General features: G+C 40.5%; 1 protein-coding gene across 4 annotated transcripts in view; it reads right to left on the reverse strand.

Moving 5' to 3' along the window:
- Window positions 1-20170, reverse strand: part of CDK5RAP2 (CDK5 regulatory subunit associated protein 2) — a 201128-nt gene that overhangs the window by 92305 nt on the left and 88653 nt on the right. For all 4 annotated transcript variants that reach the window (XM_032251443.1, XM_032251440.1, XM_032251442.1 and 1 more), the window contains 2 exons: window positions 11043-11213; window positions 7079-7222 (listed from right to left, as the gene is read on the reverse strand). In XM_032251443.1, the coding sequence (XP_032107334.1) occupies window positions 7079-7222; window positions 11043-11213 (315 nt within the window). The remainder of the gene's footprint in view (window positions 1-7078; window positions 7223-11042; window positions 11214-20170) is intronic.

A 20170-nucleotide genomic window follows, 5' to 3' on the forward strand; every position in this document is an offset into this window, starting at 1 on the left:
GGTAGTGGCTGGGCTGAGGTTATACAGGAGAATGTTCCTGTTTATAAGAAATACACACTAGCATATTCAGAGAAGACAAGGCTTCACATTGGCAACTTTCTCTCAGAAGGCTCAGAAAAAAATACAACCCTTTATTTTTATACTTTTCTACAAATTTAAAACTATTTCAAAATAAGAAAAAATGTTCAATTAAAGTTAATGCGTATAGAATACCCAACACAGGGCCTAGCACCAACTAAGTGCTCTCCAAATGCTGGAAGGCCGATGTTCAGTTAGTGAAGAAACTGGGGCTGCAAACAGCCTTTGTAGTTCACGCTGACTTATGTTTTCTCCTAAAGCTAAGATACCACCTACAACAGGAGCTTTCAACCTGATTAAAATTTACAGGCTGAAGGTATATGAGCGGAGGAAAAAAATTACATCTCTATTTCCACTAACCTCTGAGATTTAGCATTACCTTCAATTATGAATTGAAGAAATATTGCTATTCCTACAAACCATAGTAATACCAGTGGTATTACCTTGACTTTGTCATCAAAAGAAATAGTTATTTTGTATATGTTGCAGATATCTCAAAATATTCATTTTTATCGCTACTTTATAACTATGGTAGTTACTTATACTCACCACATCTTACTATTTAACATATTAATAAAGAAGCACCATTTCCATAGCATAACTTTTTATATTTTGATAACTTAATTTCAAAATATTTGGTTTCCTTTAGAATCCTACACATGTATTTTATGCATTTAAACATTTTTTCAAGATAGGGGGCTCTGGCTTCAGTAGATTGCCAAAAGGACGCAGAGGGCAAAAAAAGGTGAAGAATCCCTGATCTAGGGGAATACCGTTATGCTTCCAAGCCTGACAAAACAAGGCCAAGGTACCACCTGCCAATTAAAGCTTTTAAATGCTAAACCACCAGTTTGGTCATGGTAAGTCAGTCATCCAGACTGCTGGAAATGTCAGGCCCTTTTGTAAATCATGCCACATGTCAACAGCACAAGGAGTTCCCAAATGCCATTTGTACATCACAACAGTATCCTGTGGGATTCTCTCAGCTCCCACCTGCATAAAAACACATGCGCAGCCAGAGGACCTCAGAGAAGAGTGGGTAGGATTTAAAGAGGACATCAAGACCAAGGAGGCTCTCCAGACCCAGTATGTCAGCCACCAAGCTAAGTGCATTCCAGGCATTTTCTTTTTTAGTCCCCCCACCCCCTTTTTTTTCGAGATGAAGTCTCGCTCTGTCGCCAGGCTGGAGTGCAGTGGCGCAATCTCGGCTCACTGCAACCTATGACTCCCTGGTTCAAGCGATTCTCCTGCCTCAACTTCCCAAATAGCTTGGAGTATAGGCACTCGGCACCATGCCCAGCTAATTTTTGTATTTTTTTAGTAGAGATAGGGTTTCACCATTTTGGCCAGGATGATCTCAATCTCCTGACCTCATGATCCGCCCACCTCCGCCTACCAAACTGCTGGGATTACAGATGTGAGCCACTGCACCCAACCTCAACGCAATTTCTTATTTAATCTTCACAAGGACCCAATGTGCTTATGTGTTACTATGCTCCCCATTTTAGAGATGAGGAAACTGTGGCACAGAAGTTCAAGATGGTGAGGCCAGGTGTGGGCTTCGAGGCCCATACTCTTTAGCCCATTCATCACTGCCCCATAATAGATGCCTTAAATATAATGCATCTGGGTGCTTGGCCAGGGTAACGTCATCACTGTCAGCCATATAAAGGCCAGCCAAAGAAAATAAGAAAAGCCAGTGAAAAAATAAGAAGAGAAGATCTATTGTTTCCTGAGCACTTAACATGAGGGGCAGTGATGATTAAGAGTGTGTGACTTTACGAACTGTGCAACCTTGAACAAGTTACTCAACTTCTCTGTATGTCAATATTCTTAACTCTAAGTAGAGGTAATAATTCTACCTATGTCCTGGAGTGTTAAAGAGATTAAATGAGTTAATCCAGACAAAGTTCTCAGAATGATGCCTGGCTCGAAGCAAGCACTTGATAAATGTCAGCTGTTACTATTATTCTTATGCTCCCGAGTGCTATACTAGCTACTGACATATTATCTCTAGTTGCCACAGCATTCCAGGGAACGTCCCATTTTTCAAATGATGAAACCGACTCTGGGAGCAGAAGTAACTTGTTTGAGTCCACTCAGCTAGTAACTGGTAAAGGGAGAATTTGTGCTTAAGTAGTAACTTCAAAGCCAACCAAAAAAGGTTAGGATCAAGAAAAAAACAGTAAATATGGATTTCTGATAGATGGCCTAGAGACTCCAGGAATGTATGCATGTGGGACCCAGTTTCTTAACAGGACCTCTGCAGGCTGGCTCCTAGTCCTAGAGGACAGCCCACTGCCACGCCAGGGCCTGCATATCAGCTCAGGCTCTTTTCTTCTTTCTGGCAGCTATTTTATAGGTTCCTCAAAATTTTCAGGCCACCACTCTCCTCAGTTCCTGCTCTCTTCCCTTCCTCCTGCCCTTGCATCTCAGTGGAACTGGAAAATCCCTCATTTGGAGCTCCAGGAGGAATGTCCATCCCCCCGAGACCCAGTGCCATCATTTACCACTCTCCAGGGCAACTTGCAGGATCTGCTCAGGCCGAACCTCATCAGGAAGCCCTTTCTTGACTGACAAAGATGCGCTCCTCCAGCCCCCAGAGCTGGTGCGCCAGCCACCTGTCTACAGGGCTGACGGATCCTGGCAAGCAGCAGTGTCCTAAGCCAGGCACAGTGTCCGGCACAAATCAAATGCTGCCACAAATACTTGCTGAACTGATGATTAAGTAGGTAAGAAGGAAACCCAGAGACCGATATGAATCTTAAGAGCAGAGATTCCTGGGGATATTTTGCATAATGGAAGTCAGAGTGAGTCAACGTCTTCCTAGAAGCAAATTGCTTACCCATGTTAAATAAATGAACTCTTCAAAGCCATTTGGGTCCCATTTCATCAATCACCTATTCCCCTGCATTGAATCATGCCCCATTAGAATGAAGTAATTTGGCTCCCTCAGCAGAGCTGACAAACCAGTAGCTTCTCTTGGACACACAGGCAGGCAGCCAGGCGGCCCAGAGGGGAGTCATGAGAAGCACCTGCTCAGCAGGAGCAACCAACCCCCGCTGTCCCCTCTCCACCCAGCCCATGCAAACAAGGAGCAACCCAGACTGGAGGCCTCTCAGCACAGACAAAACTCATCACTGCCGCACATCTGCTGTGTGTCTGGCTCTGTGATGTGTTCTACACGGCCCTTGGAATGACCACCCCGCTTACTGCATTCCCCTGCCTCACCTGAGAACTGTCCCTAAAACACAGGAGTGAATCCTAGGAAGACTCCTCTCCTTGTGAGCCAGGCCTGGGCCCGCTTGCTAAACCAGTACAATTCTCTCCCAGGAAGTGAGAGATTGAAACCAAAACATGAGACAGCTGGGAGTCTCTAGGTCTGTGTCATGTCAACGACAGAGCCCTAAAGTCTGGGACTTCGGCTGTCAAGGTCCATGGTGCTGCCCTAGTTTCACCCTCCCCAAAGTGTGGCTGCTCAAGTCTTGCCTGGCATCTGTGAGAGCCTCCAGTCTGCTCCCAATCAATATTCTCTTTCATGGTGGCCGTGCTCAGACCACCCAGTGTGGGGTTCTGTGGCTTGCAACTAAAAGAACCTTAACTAATCTACTTCCTGTATTTCTAATCCTCTCAAAAGGCAGGCATGCAATTGCCCACTTCACAGATGAGGAAAGTGAGTTTCAGAGGCATTAAGTGAGTTGCCCAAGATCACAGAACCAGTGAGTAGCAGGACTAGCATTCTGACACCAAAGCCGGGCATTTTCTACTTTACCATAGTTTGCTTAATGACTTGAAGGAAACACATGTAATGTACAGATCACATCTAAAGAGGCAGCAGACACACAACGAGAAAGCTTAATGGATCACTTCTTGGTAATCAAGGCAATTTAGAAGCCTAGTAGATAGATGGTGTCTATTTCAGTGGCTATGTCACAGCCCTGCAACAAAGACATCAATTTTAATACTCAGAAAATTCAGCAGCAATGTCCCAACCATGTCAATAACCAAGCTATAAATCTCTGGCTGCAGTAAGTTAAATATGGTCAGCGTGCTTTACTCTCTATTCTTCAATTCCCTAGTCATCTAGCATTAATTCTCAGGATCACACAATAATTAGAAGGAAAATAGACTGCCCAGTCTATGGAGACATGATCATAGCCTCAAGTTCTTTCTGGAAATGGGCACAGGATAAATTCTAAACCAACACAAAATAGCCAAAGACACAGCAGAAGAAATTCACATTTTCTACAAAGAAAGAACTACAATCTGAAAAGCATACCTTTCTTGGAGTCGGGGGCTTGGGGGGTTACGACCTCAAGGCTGTAACAATTGGGATTTCCTAAAGCAGCACCAGAAATTTACAATTCTTAAGTGATCACTTACAATTCTTTTGTTGCCGTTACTTTTGTTTTTTAAAGAAACTGGGTCTCGGCCAGGTGTGGTGGTTCATGTCTGTAATCCCAGCACTTTAGGAGGCTGAGGCAGGTAGATCACTTGAGGTCAGCAGTTTGAGACCAGCCTGCCCAATGTGGTGAAACCCTGCCTCTCCCAAAACTACAAAAAAATTAACCAGACATGGTGGCACATGCTTATAATCCTAGATACCTGGGAGGCTGAGGTGGGAGAACCACTTGAACCCAGGAGGCAGAGGTTGCAGTAAGCCAAGATTGTGCCACTGCACTCCAGCCTGGGTAACAGAGTAAGACTGTCTCAAAAAATATAAAAATAAAGAGACTGGCGCTCACTCTGTAACCCAGGCTGGAGTGCAGTGGCACGATCATAGCTCATTGCAGCCTTGAACTCCTGGACTCAAGCAATCCTCTTGCCTCAGCTTCCTGAGTAGTTGGGACTACAGGTATGCACCACTGTGCCAACTTAATTTTTGTAATTTTTTTGGTAGATGCTGGGGTCTTACTATGCTGCTCAGACTAGTCTCCAACTCCTGGCCTCAAGCAATCCTCCTGTCTCAGCCTCCCACAGTGCTAGCATTACAGATGTGAGCTATGATGGCTGGCCAGTAACTAGCTACAATTTGCAATTCATTTTGCAGAACACAATTAAAGCCTTTGCTAAAATACTTAGGTATTTGACACAGTAATTTAAATATCACCAGGATCTGAATATTACCAAAACGCCCAGGCAGTAACTTTATATTTGTTATTTGTGGTCATATGAAGTACAGACATCACCTACCACAAAAAAACTAAAAACAAAATGATAAAACTAGTGAAATTAAATTTTAAAATACCCAACCTGTCCAATAAATTTATAAACATTTTGTTCAACATTTAGATACTTTTTACATGACTAAAAATGTGATTCGAAATAGCATTTTAGTTTAACTAACTAAATATATTCAAAGAGATGAAGATATTTCCATCTAAAATAACCTGATGAGCTGCTACCTTGGTATGAAACAGACTATGCCCTATTATAGGTTAATGTGAATCTTAGCCAAGTAAAGTTGGTCAAAATCAAATCAACTAAATGCTAGTTAGAATCACAAACTATTAACCCTCTGAGATTTAGTTATCAGACTTGCCCCAGGTTATGTAAGTGAAATGACAGAGTAGAGAGAGAGAAATCCAGGCCTCCAGATTGCTGGCCCAGCCCAAAGGCTCCATGAGTCCATGGTGACATTCTCAAGAGAAACGGCAAAATGCAAATACACAAACGGTCAGAATTAAGAAACAGCTCCAACTGCTCAGCCAATGATACCCCCAGGATAAGCTCTGATACTGAGCAGATACACAGCACAGTGGCTAGTATTGGCTGCTAAAATACTGAAATACTTCCACACCAATTGCAAAATAAACTTTGGACCATCCAATCCAACCACTCTAGCTGCCCTGGCCCCTCCCTAGGGATCTTGCCATGAGGTCCCTAGTAGTTTTTCAACTACACAGTTGATGCCTGGCACAGGAGCAGGCCTCCAGGTCTCCAGCCATAGTGCCTGAGTATTTTCTGAAGGCTGATGCCCATGCTGCACCAGTTGTTAATTCTTTTGAGAATCACCCTTCACAAATCCACAAGTCACAATCAGAGCCACTCATCAGAAAACTAATTTGCGTAAGAGTTCTCTATCTTCCAAATGTATGAACTTCATTAAAGCCAGGTTTTTCTTTAAAAAAAAAAAAAAAAGCCTACAGTTAATTCTTTTCCTTTCCCATATCTGGCTGCCTGGTTGTATTATTCATTCATTCACTAAACAAATATTTACAGAGCCAAGCAACAGGCTGAACACTGGGATTCAGAACATGTGCCAGTTCCCTACCCAAGAAGTGCCTGCCCAGGGTGCTGTACAGGAGCCCAGGTGAGGGGAAGCAGCAAAGTGAATTCTATAACTCCAACGCACAGAGCAAGTGCCACGGTGGAGCAGTGTGTAAAGTGCTGTGAACAAGAGGAAGAGGGGACCTCACTACTAAGCAGGGTCAGGAAAAGCTCCACAGAGAAGGCGACATTAGGATGGCACCTGCAGAGATGTTCAGGAGTTAGCATGTAAATAAGGAAGGAAAAATCATTCCAGGCAGATGGTATTACACATGCAAAGGCACAGAGAAGTACAAACATGGTGTTTTCAGGAATCTATAAGAAATCCGCTATTGCTGGAGAGGAAAGAAAATTAGATGGGAAAGATGATTTGGGGCCAGATAAGGAAGAGCCTGCTGTGCCATTTTTTTGTATGAATTTAAACAGGAAAACTTATGAAACACTTGTGATTACACAGTTCTTCAGAGGTAAGCCCTGAAAAGGCAAACGAGGCTCCTGGCTTAACAAGCTGTGATTTCTGAGTTTGCTGTGTGGTACAAATACTTACATTCAGCTAAAGGATATTAACTTGTAACATGGTAAGATAAGAACTTCTCCTCCTACCTGTTGTAGGCTCAATTATCAGCAAGAAGGCATTTGAGGATCTCTAGATCATAGCACCTATCAAATATGTTTCAGAAAATTATATGAATCCATTCGCATGTGAACGTCCCATTTCAGTCAAGCTTACCTTAGAGAAGACGGTTTTGCTGCCTGGTGACTGTTGAGAAGAGCACTTTCCTGTTATCAAGGCTTCACTCCTGAGCTGGAGATCCTCTGCAGCCATTAAATAGCAGTTCTGCTGTATTACTTCCAAATCTTTTTCATTGAATTTCTAATGAAATGAAACAAATTATAAGGAAGTTGTCATCAAGAAAAAAATATTAAGAAACTGTCCCAAACTCCCTAAAGAAAAATATTTTATTTTTTCACAAGGTTCCCTACATAATTTTCATCATTCCAAAATACTAGGCAATTACAAAACCATCATGCAACTCCATTTCTATATTATTACAACTTGGAAAACAGTAGCATGCCAGCAAGGCAGAGCTAAGGACGGTGGCAGTTGCTACAAACTGTCCTCGCTCACCACCACTGTGATGACCTTCCAGTGGGTGTAGAGGACAAGGCCAGGCTCTCATCTGACAGACCTGGTTTCAAACCTGGGTCCATCCTGCTCAGGATGTGATCTGTTTCCGATCCTGTGGGCTTATGGGGATGATTCTAAGACATGCACATCAAAACCCAACAAAGTCTTAGTCTCTCTTGAAATGTTACAAATTTGACAAAACTTGACCTGTCCATATCGAAAAGGAGATCTGACTTCCAGGAAGAAAAAACCAAGACTGCAAATATTGCTTTAGGGTCTGGTCACATATGAAAGGGTCCTTCATAATCACACACAATACAATTCCACTGACTGAACCCTCAGAAGATCTAACATCCAACAATACGACAAGACCAGAGACCGTATCTCTGGTCTTCTGCATGGAATCTATTCCTAACCATTTAAAATCCTGGCAACTCTTGAACTAGGATTCTGTCCACCCTGTCAAAAATAAAGGGTAGGAACCACATCTTATTTCTAAGCACCTAGCAGAATTAATTTATCCATTCAAACTTTTATAAGAAATTCAGTGAACAAACAAAAAAGTAGAAGCAATTCTTTATAAAAACCCACTGAACTGTAATAGAACTAAAATCGAATAACCAATACTGACTTTCTAGAATTGTTACAATACAGTTGTGCTTAAATTACACTATTCATTTTCATTTTTCTGAAGTCCAATTATAGATATATACAGTTTAACAGTCAAATAGTACTACAAGGCTTAAATGGAAAATTAGTATCCTCCCCCTCTCCTCTCCTCTCACCTCTCAAATCCCACTCCAAAGAAAAACAACCTTCAAACTCTTTAGCTATTTCTTCTGCTATATACCTCCATGTTTCTATATCACATTCTTATTCGTAGATTTCTTAGTTTCTTAAGTTTAGATTGTATCTACTGGCTCCTGCCAGAGAAATTTGAGGATTCAGCTCTTATATCCTTTGTCCCTCAACCCTTTTCCTAATAATTATATCCCAATTTTAGTTAAATCAATAGTCTGCATTTACATTATAGCCAGCAAATACTGCTCATGACTTAGCCACACGGTGTTCTATGATCACGCATCAAAAAACTGACCATTTACATTTTACTTTCGTGGAGAAATTTCAACTGAAGCCCTCCTCTAGAGCTCAAATCTAGAATTTCTACATAAGTAGCTCAGCTCTCATCCCAGGAGTTCCCTTCCCCACATGCCACGTGAATTCCCTACTTTCTGAGCCCATGTCTCTCTCTTTTGGTTATTCCCTCCCATTTGGTTATTCCTTTATACACGTGGAATCATCCACCAAGAGCTTCCTGCAAAAGAGTACACAGGAGGCAGATGACTGTAGGCATCAAATGTCTGAAAATGCCTTCGTTCTGCCCTCACACTTGCTGACAGCTTGGCTGAGTACAGAATGCTGGACTGGAAATCACTTTTCCCCAAAATATGAAAGCATTGCTCTTCCATCTTCTGGTTTCCAATGTTGCTGCTGAGAATTCTGATGTCATTCCAAGTGTGGGTTCTTTGTACGTGACCTGTATTTTCCTCTCTGTGGAAGCCTTTCAGGTCCTCTCTTTATCCCTGTGTTCTGAAATTTCAAAATGACACACCATGGGGTATGGGTCTTTTTTCATTCTTTGTGCTAGAAGCATAGCAGGCCCTTTCAATGTAGAAATAGCTATCCTTCCATTCTGGGGAATTTTATCCTATTACTCTGAAAATTTCCTTCCCTCTGTTTTGCCTGTTCTGTCTTTCTGGAACTCCGATTAGTCATATTTTGGACCTCTTGTATCAAGCCTCTGGTTTTCTTTTCTCTCCCATTTTCTCATCTGTTTATTTGTTTAGTTCTGTTTTCTGGAAGACTTACTCAACTTTTCTAACTCTTAAACTTTTTATATCTGCAATCATAGTTTCAATTACCAATAGTCATTCTTCTTTTCCAAATACCTTTTCTGTCAGAGCCTTCTCTGAAGATGTTACAGCCCTGAATTTTTGGATTTTTAAAGCTGTCTTGTTTTCTCCTCCTTGCACGTTTCTATTTCCTTTACCTACCTCTGTCCTGTTTGGCCTTTTGTCTTTCCTCATTTTTTTTTTATTTTTAGATGGAGTTTCACTCTTGTTGCCCAGGCTGGAGTGCAATGGCCAATGGCAATATCTCCGCTCACCGCAACCTCCACCTCCTGGGTTTAAGCAGTTCTCCTGCCTCAGCCTCCTGAGTAGCTGGTATTACACGCCCAGCTAATTTTCTACTTTTAGTAGAGACAGGGTTTCTCCATGTCGGTCAGGCTGGTCTCAAACTTCCAACCTCAAGTGATCTGCCCGCCTTGGCCTCCCAAAGTGCTGAATTACAGGCATGGGCCACTGCGGCCAGCCATCTTTCCTCTTAAATTCTTTTCTCCTATTTAATAAACTCAGGCCATCTATCTACGTTTAGGGGTTAAAAGTGCTCAGCAACAGCTCTGGGAGTGTGGAAAGGACCCATCAAAGGTAGCCTCACAGTGAGGGTGCAGGTAGGGGCCCAGGTATTTTGCTGGAGGAGCCCCAACTGTCAGCATCGTTCAGTTGTTTCTCCCCTCCCAGGCATCTCATTGCTGGGCATGCACACTTCCACTCCCTCCCTGTTTTCACTTAAGTGGTCGCTCCTGCTTTCAGTTACATCTGGTGGCCCAATGGCCACAGCTTCTCTGGTTTAAGGTCGCCAGAGGTCTCCTCCTGGTGAGGAGTGGGTCACCTATAACTGCTTAGAATTCCAGCCAATCTCCCGTTTTTAAAGGTACCAGGTATATCCAATGCGTGTTATGCCTTTCTGGGGTTCTGTAGCATAAACCAGCTTGCTTCTTGTTGGCTTTTTGTCCCAAAGGCATGTCACTGCATGAAGAAAGCCAAATCCTATGCCCCTAACACTCACCCATCCACTTAGCCAATTTTTTTCTTTTTTTTTTTTCTCCACCTCTTTTGTCTACAAGCCACACTTATCCAAAATTCTGTTGACAACTCACACTTGCTATTATATCTGCTTCCATTCTCCTAGTTAGTCCCTGTGGGTTATACCTTTTTATTCTTTCACTGTTATTTGAATGAGGTTTCCGGAGGAAGCAGAATTAAATGCCTATGTTTACTCCATCATGGTTATCTGTAAGTCTGAGTGAATCTCAAAAGTTCACTATCTGATCAAACAAGAAGGGCACTCCTAAAGAAAAAGGAACAGTTAGAGGAAACGTACAGAGGAGTGAAAGGGCATGTTATAAATAAGCAACAGGAAGTATTTGCAGTAGAAGAACCTCAGTGAAGTGCGTTGACCCCTAGGGCAAAACAAACCAGAGCCTGAATCCAAGCTCTGCTGTTTAATAGTCATATGACCCAGGATATGTTCTTCCCTTCTCTGAGTTCCCGTTTCACCACACTTCTGAAGCCCAAATGACATAACGAAAGCTCTAGAGTGCTCTGAAACATAGCAATGATGACTATAATCATAAATATTTCTGCAAAAGAATTGTTTTGAAAAAAAAAAAAAAAATCAACCCATGCCAAATTAAAAAATCTAAATACAAAAGTGACAGTACCTGAAGCAGCAAGTCCTTTTGATTGGTACTTTCTGTGAGATGTTTGATCGCTTGCTCTTGACTGTGCAATTTTTCACTGCTTTCACTCAAAAGATTTTTATAATGATTTTCCATTGCCTTCTCTCTTTCATTCACTTCATTGCGTAATTTTTCAACTTCATTTCTAAGGTCCTACCAGAAGAAAATCAAAAAATGGAATTCACTTGACAAAAATTTTAATCTCTTATGTGTTTGACTTGCTAAATTACTGCCACAAGAGAGCAAGATAATAGATGTATTTAAGGGAGTTCACAAGTATATACTTCTCACTTACAAAATCTTACAAAAACCACTATAAGAATAATCTGCAATTTGGCAAAAGATTTATACATATTTATCACATTATTTAAAATGCTGAAAAACCACAAAGAAACTAGATAGTGAACAACAGAGAAATAATTATGAAGAGTACAGTATTTTTAAAAACACACACACACAATTATGAGTAAAAACAATCAGATTATCAAACTGTACAGATAATAAGAAGCTCATTATTTTCTAAATGTTTATACAAATGTCCTAAGGCTATGAGGTAACACATCAAAACAACAACAGTATATCTAAGTAGAGGAATTATGGGTAATTTTCGGTTGACTTTTACTTATTTATTATTCTAAGTTTCCACAATTTCTAAATAATCCCGTGTTATCTTCACAATCAGGAAAAAAACTGTCTTAATACCATTTGCAAAGAATTCATAATGATACGAAAAAATGTTCATGTTATTTCCATGCTACAGAAAAAGACAAGAAAAAACCATATACAGAATGACTGTGACTACCCTTAAATATGCGTTATTTGTAATACTGAAGCACTATTCATAAGAGCAAAAGGTTGTAAACAATCCAAATGTCCACCAATAGAGGAATAAACTATGGTACATTCTCACAATGGAGCCCTCCTAAGCTATAAAGGAAAAGGAATGAGAACTCTCTCTCTATAAATATACTGCCCTAAAGTAATCTTCTGAATATTTTGTTAAGTGTCTGTGGCAGCAGAGACCCAGGAGAAATAAGTATGGATAGCATACTGCCATTTATTTAACCACAAAACAAATTAAATGACTTCCTATAAGGTATAAGAGAGAAAAAGGTAGAAGGGACAAAGATAGAAACTAGAACTCATTTTACATATGTGACGTTGCAATCATTTAAATGTTTATAAAATTATCTTAAAAATAAAATAAAAATCCCTTAAAACTGAATGAAGAGCAAACAAACAAATGAATCTAACTTTGTAACCAGTTGATTGTTTAACCAAATAGAGAGAAATTATTTCAGTAACACTGAAACAGAATAATTTGTACATCCCTAGTGGGATATTTCTCTAAGTACAAAAGAGGTTGCAAAAAATCTTAAACTGTTTTTAGCAATCATGTTATAAGCAATGCTACTGGTAATGTTATTCCAGAACTGTGTGAGTATACACAGCATATATATTTATTAAACAATTATGAATGTCATAAAAACCAAACTTTAAGTAGAAAAGAAATACAAATACAAAAGAAGTGAAAACTTGTCATTCTGTCATTCTCAATTTGAATTTGAAATATCAATTATCAATATGAACTTCTATTTTCTGTTGTTTCCTTTCTTCCACTAAAAACAGCTAGAATTGATGTCCTCCCTGGTACCCAGACTATAGTCTCTAAATACATTTTCCTACAAAAAAAGAACAGGGTTCTTTAAGGCAGTGGTTCCAAAACACAGTCCTTAGAACAGCATAATCAGTCTCACCTGCATATATGCAACTATATTGCTAGTTCTGAGGATGGAAAGATGACTCAGACCTGGAAATCCAGTAGGCTCTAGGAGCTGGGAAAGGCAAGGAACCAACTCTCCTCTAAAGCATTCAGGAGGAATGCAGCCCTGCCAACATCTTGAGTTTAGTCCAGTGCGACCCATTTCAAACTTGACTTTTAGAATTGCAAGATATAGATTTGTATTGTTAAGCCACCAAGTTTGTGATAATTTGTTCCAGCAGCAATAGAACGCTAATACAGTCATCTTTGAAGGATTCTAGGGAACTTGTTTTGACTTTCCTGTATGAACTGCACCTCAGGGTAACTAAACAAGTGATGAAAAACCAAGTTTCTCTCTATAGACATATTCAGCTATTAAAAAAACAATGAAATTAAATTATTACCACTTGCAAATGATCAGTAGCTAGTAACATCACAAAAATAGACTATCAAATATTTGAAAGTACAAATGACCAATTATAATGTAATCTTGTCAAAAAATTTAACCTGAATTTCACCATGCATCTTATCTAAACTACTACTTTACTAGAAATAGTAAACAGAGAAATAAGTCAAATGATATTACAGAAACAGTCAGCAAAATCCATAATGTGAAAAACTCTAAAGAACAAATAACCCAACATATTCAACAAATAAATTACATGGGGGAAAAACAGGAGGGAGAAGCTGCCTACTTATTAAACAGTAAGTAAAAAAGTTGGCCTGTAATCTCAGCACTTTGGGAGAGATTATGTGTGTCTGAATTCATGATCACACACACACACACACACACGCGCACATACATGCAGAATTGAACAGATATAGAAATACAGATGTTTGTATGCATGTGTCAATACACATGCATATTTCAGCTCTGTACACTGACAAAGCCTAGAGGCAATAACACTCCAGTAGTAATGAGAATACCTATCATTCACATCTTGGTTTCTAATATCATTTTCCAATAGAAAAAAACAGTGTTTCTTCAGAAAATACTTGATTCCAGGCTTAGAGCAGGGAAAATATAATAAGAGATAAGCCCAGGATATCTCGTGCTCCTAGAAAGCAAGGAATTGCTCAAAAAATGAAAGGTCATGTTGAAAAGGCACAGGAATTAATTTGAAGTGCTCCCAATGGCCAAATCTGGGTCAATCGAAACAATAAAATAAATAATGATAGTAATGGTTTATAACTTATGGAGTAAAAAAATATCCACAAGTCCATACTGATAGAAACAACTATACTGAGTAACAGAAGCAATAATGTTAATATAAGTAACATGAAAATATTCTCCATTGCATAAGCTTATATCAGACCAGAATAATCCACTGAAATTTAACAGCAAAATAATAAATGCAGGAGAAGGAAGAGGATAGCTCTTCCTCATAGTAGACTTACTACTAATAAGAATAGAAGGAAAGATAGAAAAAATATATAACAACTAGGCAAACACCACAGTAATAACGGTTGCAGGTAAGAATCATCAATGGATGCTAGAATTCTTGAAAGTATGACAAGAAACAGGATATTCATACAGTCTCAAGAGATCTCCCCACAAAATTAATTATAAAGTGAATGAAATAGTGACTTTACAGTGAAGAAACCCAGAAGATTCCACTTTAACCAAATGACTAACACTAACCTCATCAATAATGAAAGATTGACATTACGTACCTCCAAATACAACACATTAAGAAGAGCACATCATTTTCATGCTATTCTTGCCAAAAACACAAAACCTCCATCTAATCATGAGAAAACACCAGACAAGCCCAAATTTAAGAACATTTCACAAAATAACTGACCAGTACCCTTCAAACCAGTCAAGGTCATAAAAGACAAAGTCTGAGCAACTGTTCCAGATTAGCCAAGACTAAAAAGACATGACAATTCAATGTGGATCCTTCACGAGATCCTGAACCAGAAAAGGGTCACGCATGGTAAAACTGACAGAATTCAAATAGAGTGAGTCTGTAGATTAGTTAATAGTGTTGCATCAGTGTTAATTTCCTGATACCTGTAAGTATACCACAGTTACGCAAAATGCTAACACTAGGGGATATATGGGAACTCTCTATATTGTTTTTGCACCTTTCCTGTAGTTTAAAATTATTTCAAAATAAAAAGCTTTTTTAAAAAAACATATCTACGAGTGTGGTGATTCACGCCTGTAATACCAATACTTTGGAAGCCCAAGGCAGGAGGATTGCTTGAGCCCAGGAGTTTGACACCAGCCTAGGCAACATGGCAAGATCCCATCTCTAAAATAAAGAAACAAACAGCAATGTGCATACCTTGTTTGGATCACGATTTGTCTTTTTTTTAGAGACAAGGTCTTACTATGTTGTCCAAGTTGATCTCAAACTCCTGGGTTCAAACAATCCTCCCATCTCAGCCTCCCAAAGTGCTGGGATTACAGGCATGAGCCACCACGCCATTCCTTGAATCATGCTTTAAACAAACTGTTTCAAACAATTGTTTTTAATGAGACAATCAGGGAAATCTAAACATTTATTGGTTGTTTGGTAATCTTAAGAGACTACTACCCTTTTTGATGTGAAAATAGTATTTTTTAAAGCATACTGGGATACTGATACAACAATGTGTCTGGGAATTGCTTAAAGTAATTTAGCGTTGAAAAGGAGGGATTGAGAGGAAGAATGAGATGATACAAGATTAGCTCTGAGTTTATGATGGCTGATTCTGGGAGACAAACACATAGGGGTTCAATGTACTATTCTCTCCTTTTGTGGGTATTTGAAATTTTCGATAATGAGCAACGTTTTTTTAAGTTAAGGTATTTATTAGAAACCTGCAAGGAGTACCAGAACACATGATTAAGGATGATTTTTTTTAATTGTCTTATTCTTTTCTCAAATTTAAAATATTTCACACTAAGCAGAGACTACATTCATAATTGGTAAAGTAACATTTTAAAAAATGCTTTAAAAATTGTTAATTATTTCTTGGGCAAAAAGATGATCATGAGATTGTCCTAAACCTTTACTCCAAACAGGTAGACCAAGAACCTGCCATGAATTATAAATGTCAGTAAATAGAAATTCAATTCTGGAGAAGGAAAGAAAAGTTTTTTTATATTATTTTACAAATGATACTAACAACATTAACAGAATTCTAAAGCTAAAGAATAAAAACATTCCCCCAAAATACAGTCATGGCAATATATTAAACCATTCTCAAACAGCAGGTGCTCCTTTCAGTTCTTGTCCATCTGCAGCCCTAATTTTTTACACAGTTTTAAGTTTGGTTTGGACTTTACCCCATTTCACTTTACTCCATAATACTATGGCCTACAAAGAGCATACAGCAACTAAATAATGACATAAAAGAACAATTAAACAAAAAGAAAAGCTTAAGAGTATAAAGTCAAGAAGTGTTTTAAGTACAGAGATGAGAAAGGTCTAGAGAGCTGCTGTACTGAGCTTCCAACTTGGCTCTGCTTATTCTTTTGGTCTAAAAGAAAGGCAGGACAGGTGGCAAGGCAGAGCTTAAAGTGAAAGCACATAATCTTTATGCTTAACAATTTTAATGAATACCTCTTAAGTCACTTAACTACTTTCCCACTGTCACCAAGTGTTTGGTAGTAAAGAAAATACAACAAAGAGGCCAGGCGCAGTGGCTCACACCTGTAATTCCAGCACTTTGGGAGGCCAAGGTGGGCGGATCACCTGAGATCGGGAGATCGAGACCAGCCTGACCAACATGGAGGAACCCCATCTCTACTAAAAATACAAAATTAGCTGAGCACGGCGACACATGCCTGTAATCCCAGCTACTCAGGAGGTTGAGGCAGGAGAATCGCTTGAACCCAGGAGGTGGAAGTTGCGGTGAGCCAAGATTGTGCCATTGCACTCCAGTCTGGGCAGTAAGAGCGAAACTCCATCTCAGAAAAAAAAAATTTAAAAAGAAAAGAAAAATACAACAAAGAATAATTGTGAGCATAAAACAAGTTGTTTTTTCCAACTTCGGATTTGTTTTCTTAGGCCAAATCCCCAAAAGTAGAATTACTAGGCCAAAAGGGTAAGTATGTTTTCAGGATTCGTTCTATAAAGTGACAAACTTTCTTCCAAAAAAAAGTGGCAAAAGTGCAATCACCAAGTGTGAGTTTTTTGTTTCACCACATCCTCACCAACACTGATATTTTCTTAAATGTTTGCTAATTTAATTGGTACTAAAAGGTTCTTCACAAGTGTTTGAATTTGCATCCTTTGATTGCCAATCATGCTTCTATATATTTGACTATTGTTCGAATTTCTCCTTGTGCAAACTGTCCTTGTGGGCCATGAATGAAAACAGTTTCAAGGACAGTCATAATGAAAAGCTGATCTCTCAAGAATCACCCAAGGTATACATATACAAACATACACACAAAAGCTCATTTTCCCCCTACATTAGAAAATCTACAAGAGCAAGGTCTAGCTACCAAACTAACGCTATTACAGAAGAGGCTGATTATGAGGGTTCACCTTTCAAATGGACATCATTATGTTTTTGCCTTCTTGATTGTGTTTTGCTGGTCAGTGACTGCTCAGAAACAGTCCATACCACCAGTGCCAGAAAAGCAGCTGTGGCTAAAGAGTGGGTACCGAGTTGAGTAAGGGGGGACTGGGAACTCCCCTACCTGAAAATTCCTACATCTTGGAGCTCCCACTTTTAGTTCTATTAATAATAGAAGATATTCTGTGTCAAACACCTACCATTGTTCCAGGCAAGGTGCTAGACTCTTTCATAATGACGCATTCACTTTTCACAACATATGATGACCCACAAGGCGCCCACCAGCTGGACCCCCTTGACCGCGCTGCCCTCTTTTCCTGTGGCTCTCCCCAACCAGTTCTGCTCTGGCAACCGTGGCTGTCTTCCTGTTCCTCTTACGCACCAGGTCAAGGCCCTTAAGCCTGCTACTCTCTCTGCCTGGAAAGTTTTCCGCGTTGCTCCCCTTACTTTCTTAAAGTATGTGCTCAACCGTCATCTTCTCAGTCCAGTCTTCCCTGACCATCCACCCTACTCCCCACATTCCTTCCCTTCACCATTGTGCCCCATGGCACCTCCTAATATAGTATATAATTTACATGTGTATTTTGCTTGAAGTTTTTCCACCAGAATGCAAGCTCCCAGAGGACAGGGAGTTTTGTGTATTTTGTTCACTGCTGTATCTCCAGCACCTAGAATGGTACCTGGCACGTTGTAGACACTATGGCAGATTAAACATGGCCATAAATTATTTGACTTTCCTTCCATCAAGAGGTGTGGAGTCTATGTCCCCTCCTATTGAATCTGGGCAGCGTAGCACCTGCTGTGACCATGAGAATATGGCAGAAGTGACAGTGTGCCAGTTTCTGTTCTTTCCAGCCAGGTACCAGACACGTGAGCGAAGAATCATGGACCCTCCAGCCCACCGAATTCACCAGCTGAAGACTGTGAGTAACCTGGGCCACATAGAGCAGAAAAGCCAGATATGCACTGCCCAAGTCCTTGGCTCACAAACTCATGAGGTATAATGAAATGCTTATTGTTTTAAGATACCACATTTTGGAGTAATTTGTTACATAGCAATAGATAACCAGGAAAGCACTCAATAAGCATCTGCTGGATGACTGAATGAATTAAGGAATGAGTTGGATGGGACTGCTACCATTCTATGAATGAGGAAACAGGCTGAGATAGGTAATTTGCCCAAGATCATAGTCACTAAGGGACACCATCTGCCTGATTCCAGATCTCTGATTCCACATCTTCTCAGTTCACCTCCACACCACAGTTTAGATCTCTTTTGCATCACTCACTAACGCAATGATCCCAATCCACCTAATGTTTATCTAACACTCACTTTTAGAAATCTTACCCTGGAGAGGCAGATCCAAGATGGCCAAATAGAACAGCTCTGGAGTGCAGCTCCCAGCAAGAACAATGCAGAGGGTGAGTGAACACCTCATTTCCAAACTAGTTATTGCTGCCCACAGACCAGGAGATTCCTGGGCTGAAAGGTGCCACGAGTTTCCAGCACAGCTGTTTCAGCCGGCACAGCAAGTCTCCACACAAAAACTCACACAAATCTGGGTGGCCATTTCAACTGGTGCCTGGAACACCTGGGAGACAGAGCCGCACATTCAACTGAAAAAAAGGGGCTGAAACAGGGAGCCAGGTAATCTGGCTTGGCAGGTCCCACCCCCACAAAGAACAGCAATCTGAAATGCTCTGGCCTAAGAGTTTCACAGCAAGTGCAGCTGGACCCAGGACAGTCCAGCTCTGCCAGGGGAAGGGCGTCCGCCACTACCGAGGCAGTCCACCACTACCAAGGCAATCGCCATTACAGAGGCAGTCCACCATTACTGAGGCAGTCCACCATTACAGAGGCAGTCCGCCATTACAGAGGCAGTCCGCCATTACAAAGGCAAAGGCAGTTCTAACTGTACCTCTATAAACAAAACTGCAAGGAAGTTCACACAGCAGCTGGACAGAGCCCAGCAACACCTCTGCTGGCAGACTGTGACTAGACTACCTCCTTGCTGGGAAAGGTAGCTCTGAAAAAAGGAAGCAGCATGTCAGGAACTTATAAGTAACGCCCCACCTCCCCAGGACAGAACACCTGGGAAAAAAGGCGGTTATGAGTTCCACTGCAGCAGACTTAAACATACCTGCCCATCAGCTCTGAATAGAACAATGGAGCTCACAGCTCAGCACTTGAGCTCCTATAAGGGACAGACTGTCTCCTCAAGCAGCTTCCTGATCCCTGTATATCCAAAGAGTCACCTCATAAAGGAGAGCTCAGGCTGACATCTGGCGGGTATCCTTCTAGGACAAAGATAAAAGAAGAAACTCGTAGAAACCCTTAATGTTCTGCAGGTGCTGCAGGTGATCCACAGGCAAGTAGGGTCTGGAGTGGACCTCCAGCAGTCCTACACCAGAGGGGCATGTTAGAAAGAAAACTAAAAAACAGAAAGAAATAATTTCATCAGCAACAAAAAGCATGTCCACTCAGAGACCCCATCCAAAAGTCACCAACTACAAAGACCACATGTAGATAAATCCACAAAGATGGGAAAAAACCAGTGCAAAAAGGATGAAAACACCCAAAACCAGAACGCCTCTCCTCCTCCAAGGGATCACAACTCATTACCAGCAAAGGAACAAAGCTGGATGGAGAATGAGTCTGATGAATTGACAGAAACAGGCTTCACAAGGTGGGAAATAACAAACCTCTCTGAGCTAAAAGAACATGTTGTAACCCAATGCGAAGAAACTAAGAACCTTGAAAAACAGTTTGACGAAATGCTAACAAGAATAAAAAGCTTAGAGAAGAATATAAATAACTTAATGGAGCTGA

This window comes from Sapajus apella, unplaced genomic scaffold, assembly GCF_009761245.1.
Source record: "Sapajus apella isolate SASKATOON/1434 unplaced genomic scaffold, GSC_monkey_1.0 scaffold76, whole genome shotgun sequence".
In the NCBI taxonomy this organism is placed as follows: Eukaryota; Metazoa; Chordata; class Mammalia; order Primates; family Cebidae; genus Sapajus; species Sapajus apella.